This window comes from Poromitra crassiceps (assembly GCF_964638095.1).
Source record: "Poromitra crassiceps genome assembly, chromosome: 16".
Taxonomy (NCBI): Eukaryota; Metazoa; Chordata; class Actinopteri; order Beryciformes; family Melamphaidae; genus Poromitra; species Poromitra crassiceps.
Window position 1 is genome coordinate 12,549,044 of NC_139645.1, and position 27,961 is coordinate 12,577,004.

At 46.9% G+C, this 27,961-nt stretch overlaps 1 protein-coding gene and 1 pseudogene across 2 annotated transcripts; one reads left to right on the forward strand and one right to left on the reverse strand.

Annotated features, from left to right (window-relative positions):
- Positions 1 to 4,957: 4,957 nt before the first annotated feature.
- Positions 4,958 to 27,677, forward strand: jph3a (junctophilin 3a; the record flags this gene model as incomplete). The annotated part of the gene is made up of 5 exons (XM_083653307.1): positions 4,958 to 5,339; positions 21,957 to 22,737; positions 23,971 to 24,095; positions 25,229 to 26,472; positions 27,597 to 27,677. The coding sequence occupies 5 exons, from the start codon at positions 4,958 to 4,960 to the stop codon at positions 27,675 to 27,677; spliced, it is 2,613 nt and encodes an 870-aa protein (XP_083509433.1).
- On the reverse strand, positions 18,259 to 20,766 carry LOC310791082 (oxysterol-binding protein-related protein 8 pseudogene; annotated as a pseudogene). Its single transcript has one exon. The product of its transcript is annotated as an oxysterol-binding protein-related protein 8 pseudogene (transcript).
- Positions 27,678 to 27,961: the final 284 nt, after the last annotated feature.

Genomic DNA, 27,961 nt, shown 5'->3' on the forward strand with positions numbered 1-27,961 from the left:
TGCATGTGTTTAACATGGAACTCGGGAAGAGTAGTTGTTGCCATGGTAACTAACAACTAATGCGGATCCAAATAAAGGAGAAATAATAGTAGACACAGTAGCGGTTGTCCAAGACTCTGACGAGCAGAGCCTGCAACGCACGGTCACTGGGGAAGAGAAGGAATGGAGGCGACATCCAAATAAGTAGATGTAGGAAGGCAAGGATGGAGAGGGGGATGAGAGGACAGAGGGATGGAGAGGGGGATGAGAGGACAGAGGGATGGAGAGAGGTAAAGATGTTGGAGTGGAGGAGGGTGTGTGTGGGACGGGTGGATGGCTTGGACAGGTAATTATCATGGTAGCTGAGCCGGCTCCCGAGCCTAAATAAAGGCTTTAAACTTCATATAAACTGTGTCTCATCGGACCACTGTCTGTCACGGCTACTTTGTGACTCTTTTCTGGTCACCATTAAAACCAGCAGATGGCCAGAAAGATTTCCAATAGCATCATCACTCTCTCTCTCGCTCCCTCTCTCTGTATGTCCATCGATTAGATTGTCCATTGATTAGGAAATATCGTTTATTTACCACGACACCACGGACTGCTCTAGATAACTGTGATGTGTCGGCGTGTCGGGTTGGAATGCAGTTCCCATATTGTGGCACCATATGAGCAGACTGGGCTAAAAGACAAAGGGAAAAGTTCTATTTGTGTTTTTTGGCCACATTACAGTACGATAATACTTTGTTGTCAGAGCAGCAGCTCCGTTTACAACGTCACAAAAAAGACAAACATTAACGACAGGACACAAAGATACATATACATTCAACGTGACATTACAATCACATGAGACAATATGCAAGGCCCTTTACTGTACATTTGATCTGGGATTAAGCTCCATATTTCATTTTAGGATTGACTGCTAAACAAAATTGTCCTTCAATCTGACCGTATTAAACCGTGGAACCATATCTCCGGTTTGAAGGTAACAAGTTGTATTCACTGTTCAGGACGTGGTTGGGGTCAGAGGTGATCAGTGTTGGGCAGGTTACTTTCAAAATGTAATCTATTACATATTACTAGTTACTTTCATTTGAAAGTAATATGTTACTTAACAATATTACTGTCTGTGTAGAGTAACTCGTTATTTATTACACTACTTTTGCATTACTTTCACCAAAACAACAGCAGCAGCAGAATGACATCGCCGCCCCGGAACCATCCCGAAAAATAATTTCAACCGCCTTGAAGTCAGTGTAAACAATCCAAAATTCTAAATGTTATCCTTTTCCTTTGTTATTGTCATCTATAGTGGTTATTTGCATAAAAACACACAATTTAATTAGGAAATGATTGTATCTTATTTAAATATACAATGCTATTATGCTTTGATAAAAAAAAACTCAATTTGTAACTTGTATAATATTACTCAAATCCTATAAGTAATAAGTTATATTACTGAGTTACTGCTAAAAGTAATATATTACATGTAATATGTTACTTTTGTAATGAGTTACCCCCAACACTGGTCATTGTACCCCGACGCTGCCAGAGGGTTTGTTACACAGAACCATCTGGGAACTCGTCATTGGAAACTGTTTGGAAAAAGGGCGCGTGCTTTCAAAAAATACCAGGCAGGCAATTGGATGAACCATCTGTCTATCACGGGCTCACTTCTCGCTGTCGTCACACCTAAGTCCCGCCCATAGCCGCTGATTGGTCCGGCCCACTGCTGGGAAGAATTTAAACACATATCTGGCAAGATGGATTTCCCATGTGATCGTGATCCAGATACCTCACAAAGATTAATGTTGTTGACCATGATGCGCCTTAATATGTTATTATGGTATAGGCTGATTTAGTGTCCTTTAGAGAGAGAGCCAGGAATGGGTCTCGTGCTACTTTTGCATGCTAAAATAAAGCTGATAATGTGCAATTTGATTCAAGGGATGAAAAACCCTTTCAGAGTACAACACAAACTGTCTATTTTGCTGCAACTCGACAGTGCTGCTTAATCCAGAACCTTACTTCCTGGAACTCTTGAGAGTAAAAAACTGGTCCATTGGAGTGAATGGAGATGTCGGGACTCTTCTATCTATACGGCTCTGGGCTGATTCATAGAGTTGAACCTACTGGACGGACATAATGCACCATGTAGTCTTACAGTCGGGGGTGGATGAGCTGAGGTCCCTCCTCCTCCCTCCCCTGATATGTGAAGTGCTTTGAGTGTGTAGAAAGACTATTATTATTATTATTATTATTATTATTATTATTACAATACTGTAGAACACTCATAATCACAGAAGTTAAAACAAACTTTGCCTACAGAGTCTACAGACTATTTATAACATTTCAACAGCTCATTAGTTGACATTCAACAATTCAACTGTTTTGCTTTGTCTAGATCAGCCATTCCCACTGCGAAGGTATTGCAAGTGTGCCACCAAATCATGTCAAAATATTACTAAATATTATATCAAAATTAGTTTTTAATTAGTATTATTATCATTATCATTATTATGTGTGAGAATGCATTTTGCCATTGTTGAATGATGCCGTTATTTAATTTGTAAACAATTATTTGTTCATTAGCCTATTGCAGACTGCCCCTCACTCTTAGTTTCTGGTTTCTGTGTGGTGCTGATGGACAGCTTCTTTTATCGTTCAAATATAAAGTGCTCTGAGAACGCGTGATCTGGCCTCTGTAAACTTTAGGGTGCGATTTTTGAGATTTTCGATTGGGCCACGAATCAGAAAGCTTTGGGAACCGGTGGTCTAGATGTCATTTTAACAGTGTATTAGTTGAGATTCAACAAACGGATTCTGTTTGCTTCCCATTCCACACCCCTGTCCCTAGTGGAATATTATGTTCATGAATTGTCACATCATATTCTAGAGTCTAGATCAGACATGAGCATTATGCAGCCCGGGGGCCAGAACCGGCCGTCATGGTGGTTCCACCTGGCCCGGGAGGTCTAAGACAAACCACACCATTATCCTTATGAAGCTAGAAAAAAAACTACTAATAAGATTATCTAAATTGGCTGTTTTGAGTGATTTTCAATATAATAAATGCTGAAGAATAAGTGCATAGTTTGTTTTCTATCATTTAATCTAGTGATAAAAATTAGAGGTTACAGCATGACAATATTTTTTTTGGCCCCCGGCAACAATTTGGGTTTCTCATGTGGCCCCCCCAGGAAAAATAATTGCTCACCCCTGCTCTAGATAATCTGATGAACATCTGTGGAATCGTTGAATGTCAACGATTCAACTATTATTGTTTTATTGTTATGTATTGTTTGGCGGACTCTCCAAATAGTGTTACCAAAAAAAAAAATAATAATAATAATAATTTGTCTACTTGCCCCCAAAAGACCTTTACTCAAACGTCTACAGTGTCGTTCTCTCTCTGGACGTCAGTAAAGATGAGTCAGGTGACAGCGAGCAGTCCATCGCTTTGCCTGTGAGACAACAGTGGAAAGACTAACAACAATTAGCTGAGGAGCGCTTATCGAGCGCTTATCAAGGAACAGATTGCTGCTGACTACCCAGATTTCTGTATGGGAGGAGTGAAATAGAGAGAGAGAGACAGAGAGAGAGACACACACAGAGAGAGAGAGAGAGAGAGAGAGAGAGAGAGAGAAATGAGGCTGGATAATTAGCAGGCTGTATCCCCAAAGGGAGAGAGCAGCGAGCGCCATGCATGCTGCTGCTCTCTCCACCATCCCTCCGTCTCTATCTCTTTAAGAGCCCAGAGAAGGTGTGTGGGGGAGGGGTATTGGCTGGGGTGGAACAGTCCTGTAATGAGCAGATTTTAGAGAGAGGGAGAGAGAGAGAGAGAGAGAGAGGGAGAGAGAGAGAGAGAGGGAGGGAGAGAGAGAGGCAGAAAAACGACTGAGCACATATGACTTGGTGGAATTGGGATACATGAGCGATCCAGATCTAGCTGAAGACAAAGGAAGGGAATAATTGTGTTGTTGTTTTTTGCGGTGGTGGGGGGGGGTATTTTTCCCCCGTCTATCTTTTTCTTCCTCATCGTCTTCTCCTTCGTCTCCCTGGCCCCGCATCCTCCTCTTCAGCAGCCAGCATCCTCCTCTTCAGCAGCCAGCATCCTCCTCCTCAGCAGCGAGCATCCTCCTCTGTAGCTCACAGCAGAGCGCAGACAGGAGCCAGCAGAGAGGAAATAAGAAGCGACGTGGATATTCACAGTCTGTTATGTCTTCCGAGGTGTGCGCGTGAGGGCGACTGTGTGTGTGTGTGCGCGTGTGTGCGTGTGAGTGTGTGGGGCTATGGACGTGTGTGTTCGAAGGTAGCCTGGATCGCTCGTTGTTTCCAGGCCATGCTATAGACAAATAGCCTCAACTTCTCCGCTCCTCGTTCGTTCGTTCGTTTTTTTTTTTTTTTTTGGTAGGTGTGTGTTTTTTTCATGGCGTACCGCCCGGTGCGGTACCATCCCCGTCCCATCTCTCTCTCTCTCTCTCCGTGGCGGGGTGCCGGACGGTGCGGCACGGGTGTTAGCGATGCTGTAATGTCTGATTGAGCTGAGCTCGCTGCTGCCTGCCTGCCTGCCTGCCTGCCTGCGTGTGGGGCCTCTGGGACTCCTGGAAAAAAAAGCCTAGGCCTCGCTGGTCTGGAGGTAGCACTCTGAGCCCCGCATGGCCCGTGGGAAGCGGCGTTGCCCCAACGGTCGCCTTCTTCGCCACGCCAGAGCCCCGACGCCGAGGCGTCTCCGTCGTGAGGTGATGCTCGTCGCGCCGAGCGCTGCTGTTTTGGAGACGGGCAGCCGGTGTTTTTCATCCTAAAAGCTACAGCAGCAAGAGGGAGAGTCGGGGGGTGGTGGGGGGACGCTGCACCTCCATGCTACACCCAAACAAGGCCTGCTCCCTCTCTGCTCCCTCCGCGTAGCGGCGCACGCAGGGCCCCGTTCTTGTTTTTCCTGGACGTTCTGAGGATTTTGCCGAAACCTGTTTCATGCATGTCCACTGGAGGCAGGTTTGACTTTGATGACGGGGGGTCGTACTGTGGGGGGTGGGAGCAGGGCAAGGCCCATGGCCGCGGGGTCTGCACGGGGCCGCAGGGCCAGGGCGAGTACGCGGGGGCCTGGAGCCACGGCTTCGAGGTGCTGGGCGTCTACACCTGGCCCAGCGGCAACAGCTACCAGGGCACCTGGGCGCAGGGCAAGAGGCACGGCGTGGGCGTGGAGAGCAAGGGCCGCTGGGAGTACCGGGGCGAGTGGACACAGGGGTTCAAGGGCCGCTACGGGCAGCTGGAGAGCACGGTCAGCGGCGCCCGCTACGAGGGCACCTGGAGCAACGGCCTGCAGGACGGATACGGCACAGAGACCTACTCCGATGGCGGTAAGAGAGTCCGAAACCTGGCTGGAAACGCAGAAAACAATATTCTCACTTGTGTTATTGCTCCGCATCTCATCACAGCACAGGACCTCCTCTGTACATCTATACCCCTGTAACTTCCCCTGTAACTTCCCCTGTAACTTCCCCCACTTCCCCTAACTTCACCACCACACCAAGCCCCAGGCTGCAGATCAGATGTATGCTCTGGACTCTATCCCTCAGCTGAATTTCAGTGCTGGAAACTCCAGCAAGTAGAGCTGTGTGTTTAGACTGATGCAAAACAACAAAAACAACACCCCCCAAAAAATCACACACATCTATCATTTAGGCCAGTGGTTCTCAATATTGGGTCAGGGGACCAACAGAGGTCTTTCAGGGGGGTTCCCTGGGGTCTCCCCAGCAAATTGATCTAGTGTTAAACTTCACCATAATTTAATTGACAAGAGGTTCACACATTTAGAGTGTGTATTGTTCTGATCATAGTGTCTCTGTTATCTCTCGACCTGAAATACAGATAGTCACAGACAAAATCATACCTGGCATTAAGAATATGATCCGATTCAGATTCGAGACGAAATATCACCAAATGAGGGTCTGTTACTCTAATGTGGACTCAATATGAAGATACGAAAAAAGTTGAGCATCACTGATTTAGGATAGGTGAATAACATGTAGGTCATATCCAGCCTTTATTATGCTTTATCATAAGCTAGAGCCTATACAGTAAAGTCACAGTATATTAAATAATATATAATCATCTATTTATCACAGAGCCTATTAGGCTATAGAGTAAAGTCGCAGTAGAGAAACCTGCTGTGGACGTTAAGGCAGGGAACGTGTCTAATATTAGGCATCCTAAAACCTCACTTCCTCTGTTTTCACACACACACACACACACACACACACACACACACACACACACACACACACACACACACACAGAGAGAGACAGACAGACACACACACACACACCCACAGACAGACAGACACACACACACACACACACGCAGGTTGCCCCCACCCCCTCCCTCTGCATCACAGCACACATGCCTCTGTACTGTTAAATCGCCATGGTAACGCGCAGACAGCGGGTCAGCATGTCACTAGAGACCCGCTCTGCTCTCTGATTGGCTCTCGGGCGCCGTCAGTCACGTTTCACCTAATCTAGGCCGTTTCATTTCCCATTATATTGATTCTGAATTTCACCTTTCTTATGAAAATGGCTTTTTTACTTACACTTCTAGGACTACCAAAGCAAATCAATACTATACCATCAATTTGATTCTATTACTTGTTTAGTAGCCTAGCCTACAAAGTTTTCCAATCATAAACCACATTTTTTTGTTTTTGAAAAATGAAATCAAACAATACAATAGGCCTATAACAACCATTTATCCTAAAAATAGGAAAACTATATTAAAACCATGTAGGACCTACTACCTGTATAACATTTTTGTGAACTGATTTAAAATGTCTGTCAGTGATCTCATCCCCTGGTTTTATTTTTGATGTTTCTGTTTGTATAGTGGCTATGCTGTTTGTAAAGCAGGAGGGGGGGGGGGGTAATCTAGGCCGTTTGATAACCGACGCAGCCTCCACCGCGCAGTAGGACCCGGATGAAGGATGGAGAGCGAGGTCAATAAGTGATGCAGGTGGTGTGTGTGTGTGTGTGTGTGTGTGTGTGTGTGTGTGTGTGTGTGTGTGTGTGTGTGTGTGTGTGTGTGTGTGTGTGTGTGTGTGTGTGTGTGTGTGTGTGTGTGTGTGTGTGTGTGTGTGTGCGTGCGCGCGCGTGTGTGCGCGTGCGTGTATGTGTGTGCGTCTCGGTGCTGCTGCTGCTGCATTGGAGGTGCAGGTTGTTTACCAGAGGTTTTTAAACTGTTCCCAGCGTGAGCGTTTATGTCTCTCCCTACCGTTTGATGTATGAATTAGCGGACATGCTAGCAGCAGCTAGCCTCTCACTCTCTGTGACCACAACCGACGGGGGGGAGGACGCCTGCGTCACGCGACACAGCAGCTCTCCTCCGGTCGCTCGCTCACGTGGTAGACCGCCGACAGATGAATCTAGCACGCACGAGCTGACACATTTTCCACAACCCAATAAACGGTCAGTTGTGTCTGTCTGTCTCTCTGTCTATCAAACGCACGCGGGACGGGACGTGCGTGCTGCTGTCAGTCAGACCAGAAACAAATAGACAGAGAGCAGCCGCGTGACCGTCGCGAGGCAGTGTGTTTCAGCACCGCGGACAGCTCCTCACGCTGCTGACTGTCCTCAGCCTGGGTGAAGTGGGTGTACCGGGTATGCCTCCAAACAAATTTCTTTTTTTAAAGCGGCCCGTCCAGCAAATGTGTTATAAACAGCAACATGTAGCCTAAGACTATCTTATTTTAGTTCACCCAAACATGGGCCAGTAGGATTTCTATTTGCACATTGTCACTGCTTGACTTCAGGGAGTAGCATGCATTACCCAGAGCCGTATAATAGAAGAGTTCCGACATCTCCATTCACTCCAATCGACCAGTTTTTTTCCAGGAAGTAGAAAGTGGAACTCTTGAGTAAAAAAAAGCAGCACTATCGAGTTGCAGCAAAATAGACAGTGTTGTACTTTGAAAGGGTTTTTCATCCCTTGAAATGAATCACATTGTACATTATCGGCTTTATTTTAGCATGCAAAAGTAGCGCGAGACCCATTCCTGGCTGTTCATTGGCTAATGAGTCTCGCATTTTGGTCCTCTGCTGACGCCACTCTCTCTCTAGAGGACACTAGCATTACCTAACCTGGAGGGGTGATGGTCATTTCAGATAACCACATGGCTCTGACATATAGCTCACAACAAGGATGCCAGTTAGGAGATGTGCATCACTTTTATACCATCAACATCTTTAGCGAAACCAGAAATAGACTTATTTTAGTTTTATTTTTGTACACATTGAGTCACCTCAACTGTGCTGGTCTGTCTCCTCCAATCTGTGAGGACTCCTGCTGCCTCCATGTGGCTCTGTTAAACAGATCAGTGCATGTATTCAGAAGATACTGATGGTTGTCTATAAGAGACTTTTTAAATGACTATATTCAGTTGAACGCCAAAGATAATATACGATAGGCTGCACCGCTGCAAATTATATAGTATTATATAGTATTATTGTTGTTTTGATGAACCTCTAACAACAATAATAGATAGCTATATTGCTATAGCTATATTCCTTGCACTGTGCATCAGAGAGAATTTAGAAGTGGGTATACTCAATGCTGACTGAGAAGTAGGTCATCTATACTCCGTATATCCCTGTGTATGTATACCCTGGTGCACTACACACCACTGGTCCTGGGTGGTATTTACCAAATAAGACCACCTGTGCCAGAAGATCCTGTGGATTCGCCATTTTCCAGTGTCAGTGTAGCCTATGGCTGTGACTAGACTATCACAACCAGAGGGACTGCCAAAGTGTTATACCTGGACCATTCTTGAACTAACCATTTTATCTCCATGAAAAAAATAGATAGGCTACTTTTTAGTCCTACCTGATGAAGGCTGTGATGCACATGTTGATTTCACTACTGTTGACAAAATGCTAAGTAGCTTTGGATAAAAGCTCTGCTAAATTATGTAATGTAATGAGTTATCCTATGCAGTATGACATAAGATTATTTCAGTAATTTCATTAAATTAGAAAATGTCATGCCAGGTAAGAATACTTTAGGTTAAGCATTGCTGAGAGCAGCATAATTTGGTTGTGGAGCAGTAAGAAAAAGTAGGTGAAATTAAATGCACGTTAAGTAAAGGTGCTAACTACTGTGTGTTAGCATGAGCTGCCCACAATTAATTGTGTCCTCAAAACATGCTAATTGTGTTGAAATGTCTTTAGAAACCACCGTTCTATTATATATAAACAGAAATATGCTATTTTAGACAATAATTACAGCCTTGGATAGCACATTGCTATGGTATTGGTCTAGAATTGGAATCGTAGTTTTGCGGTCTTGGTCTCGACCCCCCTTGGTCTAATTTTTAGGTTTTTAAAATGTGACCTGTATCTGGATAAGTTATCTAGATGTTATCTGGATCAGGAAAAACGCATGTTAATGCAAGGTGTAAACACATCGTGATCAGATCTTCCTGACCACATCTGGAGGTAGTCTGGCTCACATTGTGTTCAGATCTCTTTCACCCCATTTACACCAAATGCGACCATTATAACCAGAGAACTTATCCCGATACAATTTGTTCTTCAGAATAAAACGGCAGGCCATAATATAGGCCATAATAGCCATAGGCCTACTATCCATTATAGGGCTGCACAATACTCCCAAAATAATATTGAGATTTCTTTGTGTCTTAAAATATCAGTTTCAATACATCTAGACATTGCTCATTCAACAATTTATAGCGCTTTAAAAACAGCCTTTTAATAGCCTGAAATGTTTCCAAAAGATGTCTTTTCATTTAAAAGCCCACAGATGCCCTGTACTGTATCTCGCTCCAAAAGATGGAGGAAGCCCCACTGTGAAGGATTTGTGCTTCCTGTTGGAGAGCAGAACTGAGATGTGGATTAAGAGGGGTTTTTTTAGGAGGGGGGGAAAAACTATTTTGCGATTTTGACTAAACGGGTCGTCTTCCTCCAGCCCGCTGGAGAGATAAACTACAGCTTGCGGTGAGATGGCTTTTCCCCAAACTTATTCCGTTATTCAGAAACAAAATCGGTATAATATTTGTAGAGATTTTTAGGCAGTTTTCTGAATCTGGGGCAAAACTATTAGTCTGGTAAACTATCCAGATTACATGAAACTCACATTCTGTTTCATTCTGTGGATCAGTCTGACCTCCAGCCCACCCTCAGTGATTCCCGGAAATTAAATCAAATAAAGTAAAATAAATAAATCAGGCCAATCAGGGACCTGCCTCGTAGTAGTTGACAACGTACAGTATGGCGGCTCCCGAAGCAACGAGAAGAGACATTTTAACCTTTAAAAAAAATATGTGCAATAACTTTGTTGAACTTATGAAGTACACTGGTGAGGTGAATCCAAGTTGATCACTTATTGATATCCCTTATTAAATCCCAATCGATCACAAAGCAGGAGATGGAGATAAAGAGAAAATATAACCACAAAGTCATTTTTTTTATCTTAAAAAATCAGTGATCACAAGAATGTTTTTGTTGTTGTTATTTCACCAGGTAGTCACTTGAGATCAATGATCTCTTTTTCGAGCGAGACCTGGCCAAAATGGCAGCATTTAAAATGAACAACAAGACGCAAGCACAGGTAAGAACATGAGAGGCAACAGTGGCATGAGGGAATACATTTGAGCTGGAGCAATTAAGACCAAGGGGATTGAGGGGAGACTGGAGGGTAAAAGGTAGGATAAGAGAGAGGAAAGGTGGGGGACCTGGGGAGGGGTTGCTGAGAGAACAACTGAATGAAAATGAGATATACACATTATACAGAAAAACATTATTTAAGGTAAGGTATAAGCCAACGGCCAGTTGTTAAGGTTACGGTTAGTCAACAAGTGATAATGATGAGTTCAGCTTTTCTGCTTGCCATAAAGAAACATTTTGCTGTATATTTCACATTCTGAATTCATTCAAATTGTTTCCCCCTTCGATGTGTAAACGCTGGCATTTATAAGACCGCTTCTGTAATCTGTATTCATTATGTAAATATAGCCTACTGGCTTATCTAACACTAGAAACCTCACGTGCTATGCGCGCTCGATCCCTAGGCTGTGCGGGCTCGCATACACAGCTCGGCCGCTGTGTGGCCTTACATACGCAGCTCGGCCGCTCCGCGGCCTGGCCCACAGCTCGGCTGCTGCGTGGCCTCGCCTACTCTATTGGCATGCGCAGCCCACAATGCCCATTTTCGCATCACTGAAGACATCACAATTGTTCTTATGACATCACTGATGATGTCACCATGCCTATGACATCACCCAACTGCTCTTAAGACATCACTGATGATGTCACCATGCCTATGACATCACACAATTGCTCTTATGACATCACTGATGATGTCACCATGGCTATGACATCACACAATCGCTCTTATGACATCATTATGACATCACTGATGATGTCACAATGCCTATGACATCATCAGTGATGTCACTCGCTGATGACATCCAATGTTGGACAAAAAATTAAACAAACAAACAAACCATCAGACAGAGCCCACTTACTCCCTTTTATGATGATGAGGTTGATGATACATTTTGTTAATCTAAAATCAGTACTTTTTCATATTGTGGGATTGTTTTTCCCACAATATAATAATAAGTCCTGTATGGCTGAATGATCAGATCACATTATTGAACAAAGTGCAGCTGCAAGTAAATACATACAAATAAACAATTCACTGTTTCCCTCTCAGTGATGCATAGTCCAAAAGACATGAAACTGCACTTTGAATGACCAGAGGAGGCGCTAGTACAGCGACCACCAGGACACATGCCCCTAGTCCGGCTTCCCACCCGCAGACACGGCCAATTGTGCCTGACCAAGCCGGAGGCAACATGGGGCTCAAACCTGTGACCCCCCCCCAGTCTTGGTAGGCAGGGAATCTACCGCTGTACTACCCAGCCACCAGGAATTGGTCTGTTTTTTTTTTGTCTGGAGAGTCCTACTACACACTGCAAATGTCACGTCATTCCTCCAGCAGATAGCACAAACCCTTTGGAATGACCTAGTAATGGAGGAGTTTTCTAATCCCCTAACAGCTGTGACCCAGCAGGCGGCGGTGACCCAGCAGGCGGCGGTGACCCAGCAGGCGGCGGCCTCGCCACCAACTCAGGTGGCTCTGTTTTGGCACCGGTGGACTATTTGATCATTTAAGCAGATAGCTATCCGTTTCACTCTCCGAAACAACGTCGGCGTTATCAACCAAAACAGATCGTACTACGCCGCTCATGACAAGGTCAGCACATTTCCGTGTGATTTTATTTCACTGTTGGTCCTTTTCTCTCTTTTTTTTTTTTTTTTTACCAGGATGAGGGAGGCAGCATCCAAAGTGTACTGTCATCTGGCCATTGCGAAGCTGGGTGTTTCTCCCTGTGTCCAGCAGCAGTGTTCAGCAGAGCTACTGCATCCGTAATGCAATTGACTGTCATGTGTAATGTAATTGGACGAGCGAGCGGTTGGCCCCCGGGGCGTGGCCGAGGCAGGAAGCATCACACATCACACACACTGATCAGCCTGTTACTGGACAGCAGGCGTCTGACTCTTGGAAACTGGCAATCGTTCTGGGCAGGGTGCACACATTTCTTTCTAACTTTATTTTGTATTTATTTACATTCATAGAAACAGATTCCTTCAGATCACTGTGACAATTAAACAACGTGTATGTGAGCCTCTGTCACCACAATGGAAACAAGCCCTTGGGCTTTATTGTGTTTTACTCCTTTTGATCAATATTGTTTTTGTTGTATTGTCTTGCACAATTCTGCATTTATTGAATCAATAAAGATATCAATCAATCAATCAATCAGTCATTTGCAGAAAAAATTGCATTCAGAAAAACATAAATTAATTCCCATTACCTTTTACTTCTTGGAAAACGGAGTATCTTACTCTCCTACTAACAAGGAGCTACCTCGTAGCTCCGTTTGTGAAGCCAATGTGGAAGTAACTTAAACCTGCATTCTTTCAAATGGCCTGCAGGGGTCGACTCCACTGACTGCCAAAAGAAGTCTGGCTACATTGAAGTCAATGCGAAAATGACCTCAGTAAACACTTACACGAATGAGTGTATGGGCTCAACCTCTAGTTTCAAGTCTTCTTCAATACAGCATGATGTTCATTTTGTAAATGATGGTTCCATTTGACTGTCGAGTCAAATAGACGATCAAGCAGTCTGGGACGTGATTGACAGGTCGCCTGTCCAGTGATCGCGCAGCTCGCCAATCACTGACAGACCAATAGCAGGCCGTGCTGCGGCTCTCCTCGTCCAATGAATCACTTCTAGCTCCAAATAACCAAGAAGGCGACGGTGAAAATGCCAACCCTCGAGGCTTCGAAACATCCAAAAACCAATGGGCGACATCACAGTCGGTTACGTAATACGGTACTATGTGTACTAATAGGCGTGAATATAAATTCCAACCAATAAAAACATCGCCGATTTTGTAACAGCCCCGCCCCCTCCCATCAAATAAACCGCCTTTCTCTCCCTGACTCATATTCCATTGCATTATGTCCTGCTCCTAACATCCTGTACTAACAGGATGTACATTAAGGAAGTAAAGATGCCATTTCATAATGGCTCTTTAAACATTTGCTCAATACATAATCCCAATTGTTTTTATACATACCAAAAAGCAGCTGTGCAAATATTGAACATTACTTACCCGTTTAGACTAGAGTGTTTACTACCTGTTTAGAGTGTTTCCTGTTTAGTTTGATATTTGCACACTTTGAAATAAAAGATCTTGACTGTGTCTTGAAGTGGCAGTGTGGGTTGATTTGCCTGACTGAGGAGTCTGGTTCGTTTTCCTTTGCTTTTGACACTGAGGGAGTGGAAGCAGGATGATACTGAAGGTGAGGAGGGGCGAGTTCCCCGCCCCAGAAGTACGAGACAGACTCTGGATGTCTCTTGTTCTTTCCACCTTGGGGGTTTGCAGGGAGGATGGAGAGGTGTGTGAGGTTTTTCCTCCTCTCTCCCTACAGCAGAGCTGCTTTGTTTTTGAGATGTGGAGCTCCAGGGAGCTGCTCGGCTGTGCCTCCAGCAGGTCTGGGTGTCACCAGCCGTTCATGTTGTTTGGTTGTAGACGGAGAACGTCTGTGTGTCGTCACCAGCCATAGACTCTGCCCCTATAGCAGCTCTGAGTGTCACCTGGCTGCCATTCATGTTATTTGGTTGTAGATGGAGAAGAAGAGGAAGGGGGAGAGGACTCTGCCCTATGGTTCAAACTAGGCTATTGGATTGAACCTCTCTGTACCGAAAAGAGGAGGTATTAATTTTTCAAATGTTTAGAGAGCACTAGTGGGGGATTTTAGAGCAGCCCTGTGCTGACGTTTTGCAAATACTGACACTGTCAAATTGTTGTTGGCTCACACACAGAGCAGAGCTCTCTATTCCACGTCCTACTATGTTGGTTTGTCTTCCATACTAACCTGCCAAACCCCACCAACTCATGAAGACATCAGAATCACTTGATTGAATACACCAGAGCTTGGCCAATTTCAAGAAAAATATTTAGAGTATTTGTAGGCCTATTTTTCTGCTGTTTGCGCCTCATTTTTTCTTTAGGGTTTTCCAAAAGAGACAGTTCACCCCCAAATCAGAAATACATTTTATTTTTTCCTCTTACCTGTTAGACTAGTGCTAATTATCCATCTAAATTACATTGTTTTCGTGTGAGTTGCCAAATGGTGGATATCAGCCATAGAGATGACTGCCTTCTCTCGAATACAATGTAACCGGATGGCACTCGGCTTGTGGTGAGAAAAGAAATCAACAGCAATGTCTCTTTCCAGAAATCATGACCCTACTCTAGATCATTGGTTCCCAAACTGTGGTCCGCGGGCCACTCTGTCTGGTGGTCTGCCAGAGAATTGCATTTTTTTTTAAACAGACAACAGTTTTTACATAATACACATTAACCCTGAGGAGTAGCTGGATTGTAACCTGACGCTGCCAGATGGACGGTATAGCTCCACATAGGTTTCACTAAACCAGTCGATCTGGGTTTGAAGTCACCAGACCCGCTGACGGAGGCGGGCACTTTGTCCAAGCTACTTGGCAGGTGATTGGATGACCCATCTGTCTATCACCGCTGGTGGGTGTTAACTTCAACCAATCAGATCGCGGAAGGTGCCTGTGGATGATCTCCGTGGTATTCATTGATTGAGTCCTCGCGGTCGTAAAGTCACCTTCGAAGCATTTAGTTAGATTATAACAAACTAGTTGTGTGGCTTAGCCTTCCCAAATGTTGAGGGTCGTTTTTTAGAATTTAATACATAGAATTGGGAACATTACATTCAATTTCATTCAGACTGCCTGTCACTTCCGCAATGTTGACGAGTGAAAAGAACTACAAAGACCATGTACCCACTACTTGCCCAGACGAGCCTGCCCGCCTACGGCCGCCGCTGATTCGTCGGCCCGGCAATGGCCGGCATGGCTCGACCAATCATCTTAAACTGCCTGTGCGGGTCCAGACCGTCACGGAGAACCAAATGAAATGTGAGTTCACGTGACGGGCGGTTTACCAGGCTAGCTGGATTGGGCCGGTTTTCTGAAATATTTGCGATATTTGGGAAATGTCACAATTTTGAACATTTACTTTCAGAGGCTGCAGCAGGCTCAGTTGTAAAGCCAGAGTGAAGTTTCTGGTATCATATGAAACTAGAAGACCTAAGGAATCGATTTGTACCAACCATGTCATGCTAGTTTGTCAGGAAGGTAGCTAAATAACACTCCAAATTTAGGCTAAATTTTGGCGAGGGATTTTTTTTCCAAAGGGGTCGTCCTCTTTTTCACAGCCTAATGTTGGCAGGTGTGTGTGTTCGTTTTGAACCAGCTAGTAGCCTTATATTGTCATTTAGCCTTTCTGCTGCTATTGCATGGTTAAATCAGCCGATTGTATTTAATGGGGGGGGGGGGGTTCAAATGTATTTTGTTGGCACTTTGAGCACCACAAGCCGAGTACCATCCAGTTACAATGTATTCGAGAGAAGGCAGACATCTTTATACGTCCAAAACTCGGCAACTCACACCAAAACGATCTAGATGGATTGAAAAAAGAAAGGGAAATGATGTATTTTTGATTTGGGGTGAACTGTCCCTTTTGAGGACACCCCCTTCCTGATGTTTTCACGGCTGATGTTGGTGGGCTGTGTTTGGCATCAAAATATGGCAGATTCCTGGCAGCTTATAGCTACCATAAACCTTTACACACCACTAGGAGGACTGAATGCATTTGGCTGCCTGTCACAGAACAGCATGTGTCCCGCAATGGAATATTGTGCGATAATTCATCCATGTCTTTCTTTTCAGTACATTGTGTTTTGAGAATTTGTTGACACTTTCAGGGTCGAAGGCAAATGAGTTGCATGCTAATTTTTTACTCAGGACAAATACATTTCTGAAGTCATACAATCCTGATAAACCTCCAGACAAGACCCTGGAGACACCTTAGATAATGTCCATTGCTTATTATGCGTCCACTGATACACTCTACGTGACCCATACTGTATTGTGTTGTCACATGATCAAGACTGCTGCAGAGGAGCATTAGGACATCACGGTCGTTTATAGCCTGACACCTAGTGGTCTTGGCAGTATTCCACTTCCTGGCATTTTCTCTCGGTGACATTTATGGATGTCAGTGAGTCCTGAAAGAACAAGAGGTGTCGCAAAAATAGAATACCGTGGCAAATGGCAGAAGGGTGACTGCTGTGATCAGCCGACAGTCAAAAATTACATTAGGAATCGGGACAGAATGTAGGGAAACAGTGGATGGATAAACCCAGAAGGAGGCGGTGATGCAACATAAAGGATAGGCAACTGCCATAAAACACCACAGAAGAAGAAGAAACATGAAATTAAACCAAAGGCCACTGGTTTCCAGTTGTAGGTCTACCAAACCCCATGATTATTGAAGCTTAGTAAAGGTTGTGAAATGAAGCTTGAAGTTGTTTCAGGTTCCAGCACCTGGCACTGCCTCATAGATCAAACTGGGCAGTAGCCTACTGCACTGGTTCTCAAAGTGGTCAAAAGTCTTATCAGATGGGGGACTCTGGGATCAAATCTGATCAAATGGTGGTCCGTGGTCTAATTCGCGTCAGTTTAGGGGTCATTGACGTGAATGTTTGAGAACCACTGTTTGAGACTGTATGTGGCCTGCAGTCCAGGCAGTCCCACTGGTGGGTCCATCACTACAAATGCATGTTGCGTGGCAAAGGTTTGTTCAGACCCACAGAACTTTATTTTAAATTCTAGTCGAGATGCAAAACATATCCCTGTGATGTAATGGCATATCCAAAACAAATGGCAACTTGGTTTTGGATATTTCACTCATGTATAGGATAGGCGGCTATACAGCTTCAGTGAAGCATTGGAACGAGCAGATAAGAGAAGATGGATATCGTACAGAACTAGGTATCACGCGCACTACGCGTGCTCGCTAGCTCGGCCGCCTCACAGCCTTGCCCGGCCTGCAGCTCGCCGAGCTGGCCCTGCAGCTTGCATACGCAGCTCAGCTGCTGCGTGGCCTCACCCCGCGTGGACTCACCCCGCAGGTCAGCTGCTGCGTGGACTCGCCTGCTCTATTGGCTTTGCCCAACTTTGTATCACGATGACATCACTCACTGAGGACATCACAATGATGTCACAATGTCGCCGTTTTTGAAATTTGTGGATCTCTCCAGAGTTTGTGAGTGGACCGTCCGGCAACAACAGGTTAAAAATAAATAAGAGTTTAGTTGTTTTGTTTGGGAAGTGTCTTGCTTTTATGGACATGCTGTTGCCCTGTAGGGGGCAGTGTTTGACTGGATAACGAGTGGAGGAGAGGTGGAGGAATCACACTTGTAATCACGTCGGGAGAGGTCAAAGTTCATGAGTTCATCTCCCCCACTCTCAGCGCCGTAACGTTGTGTGTGTGTGTGTGTGTGTGTGTGTGTGTGTGTATGTGTGTGTGTGTGTGTGTGTGTGTGTGTGTGTGTGTAAAGCGTATATTGCTATTCGCTATTTTTTCTTTCTTTCCTAGGATAGTGCCTGGATGACCTGCCCTACCTCCGATTGGGTTGGGTTTAGGCATGAGGGATGCCGATTGGGTCGGGTTTAGGCATGAGGAGTGACGATTGGTTGGGGTTAGGGTAAGCCAATCAGAGGCGGAGTGGGGCGGGTCATCTGGCATACGGCTGCTACTGTGTGTGTGTGTGTGTGTGTGTGTGTGTGTGTGTGTGTGTGTGTGTGTACGGCTGCTACTTGAAGAGGAAGTTGATGAAGACCTGGAGGAAGATGAGGAAGAGGATGATGGTGTAGTCTCGCAGCTGGAGGAAGGAGACGCGCTCCACCTGGCCAGCTGAGGCATGACTCCGCAGCACGCCGATGCTCCTGTTAATGTCCTCCTGCGTCTGCTTTATGGATTCAATGGCACTTTGAAATTCGCTGAGGTCAGCTCTTTTCCTTAGCCGACCGTTGTGCTTGCTTTTGTGTCCTTCGCTGCCAGAGGAGTCCTGGTAGTGGGGTTCTGCTAAAGAACTCGGGCTTTTAGGCTCGTCGCTCTGTTTGGGTTTCCTCTTCGGCCCCGTTACCTGGCACTTGTTACTCAGACTAAAACGTACCATAGGGGTACGGTGTCGGACCTTGGTTTGGATCCAGCCGTCTTTCTCAAACTGGATCAGGTCGTTGAGCGGATCCCACGGCCGCGCGTCGGCATACTTGTAACGCCACTCTCTGGCGACGGGGTCCTGCTTGAACAGGGCGGGGCTCCACTCCTCGCACGTGGCTTTGCGCTCGCGGGCTGACTTCCTCTGAGCCTCCTCCAGGATGAACTTCTTGTTGGTGGCCTCCATCTGGTCCTTGTTGACGATGGCTTGCGTCACGTGCTGCCACAGCCTCTCAGACTCGAACTCTCCCTGCTCCTCGGGAGGCACGGTGCAGCGCCTCAGGCGGCTCTGCCTCAGCTCCGGAGTGGTGTTCCAGAAAGTGTCCACCGTACCCGTTTTCTTGTCGTTGATGAGGATCTCACTGTCCCAGTGTCCGTCCAGCGTCGCCAACACCTCCTTTCCGAGCTTGATCTTTCCAGACACTTGATTCACACTGTCACTGCTGCCCAGGAACGGCTTGAGTTTGAACTCGAGCTGAGCGCTGTAGCCCGTCTTCTCACAGGTGATGGTGATCTGACCGGCCAGCTCCAGGGTCATGGTGCCATACAGGATGCCTTTACAGTGAGCGTAGGGCATGTTCATCACGTAGTCCTCTTCTCTGTTCAGGAAGCTGAGCCGAGCCTCCCCGTCCAATATGGCCGACATGGAGTTTCCGTAGACTTTGCCTTTGGCCAGGATGCTGCCACTGAGGCAGAATCCATCCTTCCTGTTGCTGACGTAGAAGGCAGACACTGGAGGATGATGGGATACCTGCTCTGCGATGTAGAAGGTCTTGCTGCTGGTCTTCTGGTGGAGCCACATGCAGCGGAACGTCTCTCCAATAATGGGGTTGTAAGGCTTCTTCAACCCCTTTGGCTTTTTGTAAAATCCAGAGATGTACCACTTCACCACCATCTTCATGCGGTTGTAGGTGTTCTCTTCCACTGCCGCCTCAGACAGGAAGTCGGCATGGTAGTAGTAATCAGAGAGTTTGTCCAGAAAGGACCTGGGCTCCAGCATGAATGTGGGTAGCAGCACCTTGGAGAGGTCCATGCCGGGTCGGACCTGCTTCAGCAGTGTCCAGATCAGAGATTTGTTCTCCTCTGACACCGTCTCTGTGGCTTCACCCACCTCTCCCAGCTCCTCGTGGGACTGCTCCAGGTAGGGGGTTTCACACAGGTTTTCGTTGGGGTCCGGGTCGATGTAGGAGTCGTCCTGATTCTCCGACATGTCGCTGTCGCTCTCCTCGCTCTTCTCCGGGCCTTCCGCGTCCGACTCCTTGTGGTCCGGCTCACCCTCCCGGTCCAACTTGTCCGAGTACAGGTCCGGGTGTTTGAACTGGTTGTTGTCATTGAACTGGAAGCCCTGCATGTTGTGGGCCCTCAGCAGGCTATAGAAGTCGATGGAATGCTCTCCGGCCTTGGCCGCGCTGCTCACGTCCTCCTTCCCCTCGCGGATCCTCTTCAGCAGACTGGAGCACTTCAGGGTCAGCTCCAGGGCATCCATCCAACATCGGCCGTCGGACTCGGAGGTGGCGCGGAAGATGAGGTGGCTGCCGGGTAACGGCTGAGTGATAGAGCCCACCGTCCCTCCTTTGGGACCCTTGACGGCCCAGATGTTCTGCTCCAGCGGGTGGAAGAGCTCGAAGCAGAAGCCGTCCTTCTTGGAGGGCCTCTCGATCAGCTCGCAGGCGTTCAGCAGCACCGTGCCCACCCACTGGCTGTTCTTCTGGGTCTTATAGATGAGCAGGGCACCTGGCTTCAGCACGCACCACAGCGTGGTCCAGCTCTTCAGCGTGCTGCGGATTTTCAGCCAGTCGGACAGGATGATGATGGAGGGGTCGGCGATGGTGCTGAGAAGCTCCTTGTTGGCTCTCTTCTTCTCTTCCCTGTACTTCTTCTTCTGCACCTCGAGAGACTCCTTCTTTGTGAGCTTTCCTCCAGATGTTGACACGTCCTTGTCCGAGCCATTGTACAGCTTTGTTTCAGACTTGCTCTTGGATATGGAATGTGTCGCGTCCTCTTTTAAAGGTAGTGACAGGAGGTCCTCTTTCACTCTCTCGAAACCGTGGCAGTAGATGGTTTTCTCAGGCTCCTGCTGGGACTCAGAGGGAGGCTCCATGTTGGTGTGGCGACTGTGGTGGTGTAGTGGTGTGTCTCATGATTGTGATGTCATCAGTGATGATGTCATCAGTGATGTCATCAGTGATGTAATAAATCCTTCCTGACTGAGGCTATATAAGTGGTGGGAGTATAAATAGGCTACATTCAAACTATTGTAGTTAACTGTAACTTTTAGCTGAGAGGGGGGGATGGTGAGAGGAGGATCGGGTTTTATAGATTGTAGGGAAACAGTGGATGGATAAATCCAGAAGGAGGCGGTAATGCAACATAAAGGATACCAAATACCATAAAACACCACAGAAGAAGAAAAATAGGCTACACTGTGTGCTCAATTAAAGTTCATTTGTATCATCCTCCCAGTCTCAAAAGAGCTCCACAAGGGCCACATTAGGGTTTCACACCTAACCTTAACAACTGCCCCTACCAGGGTCCAAAATTAACTGTTTTTGTCCACTGGCCAAATGGCTAGTGAATGTTCACTTTTTACCATTCTGCCCTGCAAAGGCAAAAGGGGGGTCACTTAAATTTGGGTCAAAATTAGTTATTGTTATTTTTCTGCTTTATCATGTGGACAAATATCTTTAGTCAATTTAGTTATTTTTTGGAGAAAATAGGCGGTCACACTTACAGTAACTTCTAAAAGCCCTAGAGATCCCAAGGCAGACTGAGGTAGCGTCAGTTACGGTTGTTTGCCCTGGTTTGACTGCACTCTGAATCTGCTCTGCAAAGGCAAAATGGGTTTACTCGCCAAAATGCTCAGGTTGAGTTAGGGTGAAATAAGTTAAGTTACAGTACTGGGCAGGCCTAATGTCACGACTGTGACATGGGACCAATACCAATGCCACCCCTACAGACACCCACATTAAGCCCGTAGGTGCAAGCTCATACAACATTAACCCCCGAGGCGCCAACTCATACGACATTAACCCCCGAGGTGCTGCTCATACAACATTAACCCCCGAGGTGCTGCTCATACGACATTAACCCCGAGGCACCAGGTCATTGTTGTTGTTGTTTTGGTTGGTGAGTGAATTAAATCTACCAGCCACTAGCTTATTTGACCAGCATTTGGCTGGTGGCTGGTGCTAATTTTGGAGCCTGCCCCCTACGTTTAGACCCTCAATGACAACAAGAAACAAAATGTGTCACATATGTTCCTCTCACTCTATGTCTCTGTCTCTTTGTCAGGAACCTACCAAGGCCAGTGGCTGGGCGGGATGCGTCACGGCTACGGCGTGCGGCAGAGCGTGCCGTACGGCATGGCGGCCATCATCCTCTTCCCGCTGCGCACATCCATAAACTCCCTCCGCTCCGAGCACAGCCACGGCCCGCCCACGGCGCTGGAGGATGGCCCGCCCACCGCGCCCGCCGACGGGGTGGTGGCCGGGCTGGCCGGCAGCCCGGTGGGGCGCGGCGGCTTCGCCCTGATGGCGCCGAGCGAGGCCGAGCGCCAGAGGAAGAGGAAGGGCCGCTTCCGCCAGTCCATCCTGAGCGGCCTGAAGCTGCGGCGCTCCGAGTCCAAGAGCTCCCTGGCCAGTCAGCTCAGCAAGCAGAGCTCCTTCTGCAGCGAGGCCGGCATGAGCACCGTCAGCTCCGCTGCGTCCGACGTCCACTCCAACGCCAGCGAGGGCGAGCAGGGCGCGCCCGTGGACGCCACCGTCACCGAGACCTACGCCGGCGAGTGGCGGAGCGACCAGAGGGCCGGCTGGGGCGTGAGCCGGCGCTCGGACGGCCTCCACTACGAGGGCGAATGGGTGGCGAACAAGAGGCACGGGTACGGATGCACCACCTTCCCCGATGGCACCAAGGAGGAAGGGAAGTACAAGCAGAACGCGCTGGTGAGCGGCAAGCGCAAGAACCTGATCCCGCTGAGGGCGAGCAAGATCAGGGAGAAGGTGGACCGGGCTGTCGAGGCTGCGGAGAAGGCTGCAGACATCTCCAAGCAGAAAGCTGAGATTGCCATGTCGAGGTAAGAAAGTAAGAAGTAGTGGATAATGGGGAGAGACACATTTGGCTTCTGTTGCAAGGATAGTTGGTTTCAACTTCTGGAATCAATACATGATACAATGTCTTTGAAAATAAACTTGACTGCAGAAAATCAAACACAACGGCGTCCGGGTAGTGCAGCGATAGATTCCCGGCCTACCAACACGAGGGTCACAGGTTCGAGCCCCTGTGTTACCTCTGGCTTGGTTGGGCGTACAAAGCCGTCCATACAGGCACAGTTGGCTGTGTCTGCGGGTGGGAAGCTGGATTAAGGGTGTGTCCTGGCTGCACTAGCGCCTCCTCTGGTCGGTCATGGAGGGGAACTGGGGGGAATCCTCCCATGCGCTGTGTCCTGCCGGTGATACTCCTCGAAGTCAGGGGCAAAGAAATGGCTGGCGACTGCACATGTATCAGAGGGAGCATGTGCAAGTCTACAAATCTCCCACAGGGAGTGGAGCAACGACCGGGAAAACAGGGGGAATTGGCCAAGTACAATTGGGGAGAAAAATGTGTGAAGAATCAGAAAAAAATAAAAGAAATAATGACATTGGCTGTTATTAAGTGCTGTTCTGTGATTCAGAGTCCGAAGTAAGCCAGGTGTGACCAAGTCAACTTCACCCGAGTCCCACGTCAGTCTCAAGTCTTGAGGCACACACGTCTCAAGTGAAGTCCCAAACAGCAAGTCGAGTCCATGTCATTAATGTTATGTCTCAAGTCTAAATGTAGAACAGCAAGTCAAGTCAGAACAAATCAAGAGTTTAAAGAAACGAGATTAAAGAAAACTAAATATCTTGGACTTTTCAATGCATTATGGTGTTAATAGGATAAAAACTTGGAGCATCACAAGTTTGATTTCTATAATCCATTTCATCTTCAATACATTCAACAAATGTCATCACTTTCAATCTACGCTAAGTTATTTACACAAACACAAGATCTCAAGTCAAGGCTTTAGGAAGCTGTTCACGTCAACAAAGTACCTACAAGTCAAAGTCAAGTCCCAAGTCACCAGAACCCAAGTCAAGTCAAGTCTCAAGTCTTCCCTTCATAAAACAAATAACGGGGCTTGAGTCTCAAGGCCCAACCTCTGGCATAGTGTGTATAGCAATCTTGGGTCAAGTGAGGCCAGACAATGCATAACTATTCACCAAATGAATGCGTTATGATGAAGAGTTTGCAGCCTGTTTGACTGCTGTGTTTCTACCTGTGGGTTCAGGATGAGCCACGCCCGTGGGAAGGCGGAGGCAGCGGAAGGCGTGGCACAGAAGTCCATGGAGGAGTGTCGACTGGCCCGGATCGCTGCCAAGGAGCTCTCTCCCTCCTTCCACATCTACGGGAATGGTGAGATGACAACCGGAGAAGAACTGTATCACATAATAGTACCGGCTTCAATTTCAGCATTACTCTTCTATCATGACAGTTCAGTTGGTATTATATTGAGAATAATTGATACACTCCTGAACAAGATACTGTTTTGCTTATCTGTGTTGTGATATAGAAGTATCTCATTTTCAGGGTAAATTGAAATTTGGTTTAACCGATACCAACAGATTTGACAATTTCCATGCCAGAAAATGATAAGTATTTCCTCCAGAATATACATTTGTGAAAATTAAAAGATATAACTCTCCGATACAAAAGTGTTACCTTTATGCCGTAATGCAGTCTCTGTAAGCGATATGATGCTTACGGAAATTCAAATTAAATTAGAATCACCTTACATTCAAAAATACTGTATATTTGGCAGAAGTATTTAAGCGCTTTCATATCAAAGTCATTATTCAAAAGGCAACTCATTACCTCAATTTCAAATGAATGAAAGCATGTACTAAGTACTGTGTCTTCTTGAACATGTATGCTCTGATGAGTAATTCCATACATACAGTATTACCCATGTATTTCTGCTCTCACAAATACACTCCAAAATACACAGGATATACCTTTAAGAATTCAAGTGTGTTGACTTCCTTAATCCTCTCTAAAACAGACTGAAGCCAACTGTGATTGCCTTCCCAAGATTCACTCTTCTTCTTCTTATGTGCGCCTTGGGGCTGTGCAATTAATCAAATTTTAATCTCAATTATAAGTTTGACTTCCCCCAATTATGATTTTTTTTACATATTATTTATTTTAGTTAGCCTATTTATCCATTTTCTTTTTACGTTTTTCTTTTTTGCCAGTTTAATTATATTAAAATTGCAAAGAAATCCAGTATTAAAAATACTTTCCCCACCAAGTTCAATAAATGCATGATGTTGCCAAAGTCAAGGAGTAATCGGCTTAAATCATTGTGATCTCAATATCAGTTAAAACTAAGCGTGATTAAGATTTTTGGCATAATCGAGCAGCCACAGTGCCCCTGCCTGCATGCTAACGACACTGCAACACGCCGCATACAGTATGTCTGATGCTAACTTGCTGTGGATTGACGCTAAGTCACTTCACTGCTGCGATTCTCCAACTGTCTTTCTTAGGGCTCGAATGTCAGCGGCCCAAGCACCAGGACGGCAAGGACAAAGACCACGAGGTGATCTCCACGGGGACAGACAGTCCGGAGCTGTGCACTCCAGACACCACGCCGCCTGTCATCACGCCTGACCTGAGCCCCGTGCTGAGCGTCCCCGCCTCGCCCCCCCGCAGCCCGCCCAAACACGCCCATCGGCCCAGGAATGCCTGCTTCATGCGCCAGAGTGCCGTGGACGACCAGGGCGGGGCCGAGATCCAGGTGCTGGTGGAGGGGCGGGGCGTAGATCTGCCGAGGGGCGGGGCTAACACTTGGACCGATGACATGTACCCGGACCGAGGGGGCAGCAGCCGCTCCACCACACCGTCACTCCTGGAGGAGCAAGAGGGACAAATTAACGGCCACGAGCAAGTCCCTTTGCCCAATCACAAACCACGGGAGAAATCTTTGTCCAATCACAAGTCCCGGGAGCACTCCTCCTCCTACAGAGCCTGGGAGCACTCCTCGTCCAACCAAAAGCCCTCCAAGCATGCCTCTTCCAATCACAAGTCGAGGGAGTACTCCTCCTCCAATCACAAAACATGGGATCATTCTTCCACCAATCACAAGGCCTGCGAGCATGCCTCTTCCAATTACAAGCCGCAGGTGCACATTTTATCCAATCACAAGGCCTTGGAGCATAACATGTCCAATCACAAGACTTCTGAGCATGCTTCTTCCAATCACAAGTCCCACGATTATATCTCCTCTAATCACAATGCAAAGGACCACGTCTCTTCCAGCTACAGCCCTCCAGAGCATGTCTACTCCAATCACCATCCAAAGCAGCACATCCCGTCCAACCACAAGCTTAGCGAGCATGCATTGGTCGACCAAAGGCTTGACGGCCTCGCCGGGGGCTGGACTAATGAAAGCACCCTTAGGTGGAGCCCCGCCCATTCGCGCCTCACGGAGCGGGACGAGGAGAGGATGACTGACTATACGGTCGATATGAGGCTCCAGGCTCCCGACCCCCGGGGGCTGGGCCAGGAGTCTCCTCCCCCGTGCCCCAAATCCAACAGGCTGCGGTCCCGCGGCCTGCGGCCGGTACGGGAGGGGTCCATGGACTCTGTGCAGATGCTGGACAACCTGAATGTGGGGGCGGAGCTGGAGGAATGGCCGCTGCACAGGGACGTCACCCTCTCGCCACCCCTCAAGTCTCAGCCCATCACACTGGAGCAGGAAGGAGAGCATCTCACCCTCAAATCAAACTCAGTGAGTCGTTACGGTTATGTTTAACGGAGGGGTTAGGGCAGTGATACTCAACTGGCGGCCCGCGGGCCACATGCGGCCCGTGGGCGCCCCCTGTGTGGCCCGCGATGGAATTGCAAAAAAAAAAAAAAAAAAAAAAAAATCTTACAGTGAACCCGAACGCAACATGCAAGATACCCGCTGAATAAGTGTCCAAGGTCCAAGTGTCCGTCATTCTGGCCAATACTCAGACTTCTGTTATAGCATTTCAGTCTGGAATATGGAATATCTTTCAATAATCTATGATTTAGCTGCTAAATTGTCAAATACCGCCGTCTGCTCGCTACCCAGGCACTTATGTATGTACTTAACCTAAGTAACTATCCGGTGTGCACAACATTGTCAGACTAAACTCCGTCTGACACCTACAATCCGCTACAGAAAAATGTATATTGATTGTTTATTAACTGGCCCCTGGCCTTCTATCATTTCACGAAAGTGGCCCCCGGGCAAAGCAAGTCGAGTATCCCTGGGTTAGGGTCTGAGAGTCTCCAACCAAAATCTACGCCAGGTGCTTTCAGGTTCTTCTCTGGGTTTGAAGCTCTGCTAATTTCAGGTTCTTCTCTGGGGTTGAAGCTGTGCTAATTCGTGAAATCCATTAGTGGATGATTGGAATCAAAACCTGCACAATATCGGCCCTCAATTTAATTTAGAGACCCCATGAAACAAAGTGAGTACATGTGGAGAAATGTACCTACCTACGGTAACCATAAGGTCGCTTTGAGGAGATGACACAATATACTCATAACCCACAAGAAATGTGTCCTCAAACAGTCCACGTATATAATGCTCGCCACTCTTCCTGTACACACTCTGTGAAAGGTAGCTTACATAATCGGAACCCATGGGTGTACATTTTGAATGACATCGCTTAGCAAGGTCGACGTGCCGCGTCCGGGTGAAAGTTTCCAAAATAACACGTGGCATGCTAGCCAAAAACCAAAAGGCACAGTAATCCAATTAAGTCTCAGCAAGTATTGTGATTAAAATATCAATGTTTTCCTACTGAGGCTACCGTTGCCATTGAGTGAATCAGTGTGAGAACGCAACTAATTTCCTCTCTTCTCTTCTCTCTTTTTCTCCTATAGGGCTCCAGCACTATTCTGGTGGTTATGGTCATTTTACTCAATATTGGAGTAGCCATTCTGTTCATCCACTTCTTTATTTAAAGCTTACAGGTATGATCGACTAAGACTTATTGATTACATACACTATATTATTATATTATTACTTCCTGAGACGGACGTTCTGCCTATTGAGGAGCCCCACACAGCCCCGAGTGACGGACACACAGCAAAGCCTTTCGAATCGTCGCTACCCGGTCTTTTCCACCTTTGTCGAAGCCCGTTTGAGTTTCTACGACCCACGCCGCCGTTTCCTTTTCAGATGTCCAGCTTGCAACCATAACAGCGAAAGGTATTGCAGAAGACGTGTCGTAAAGGAAGCGAAGAGC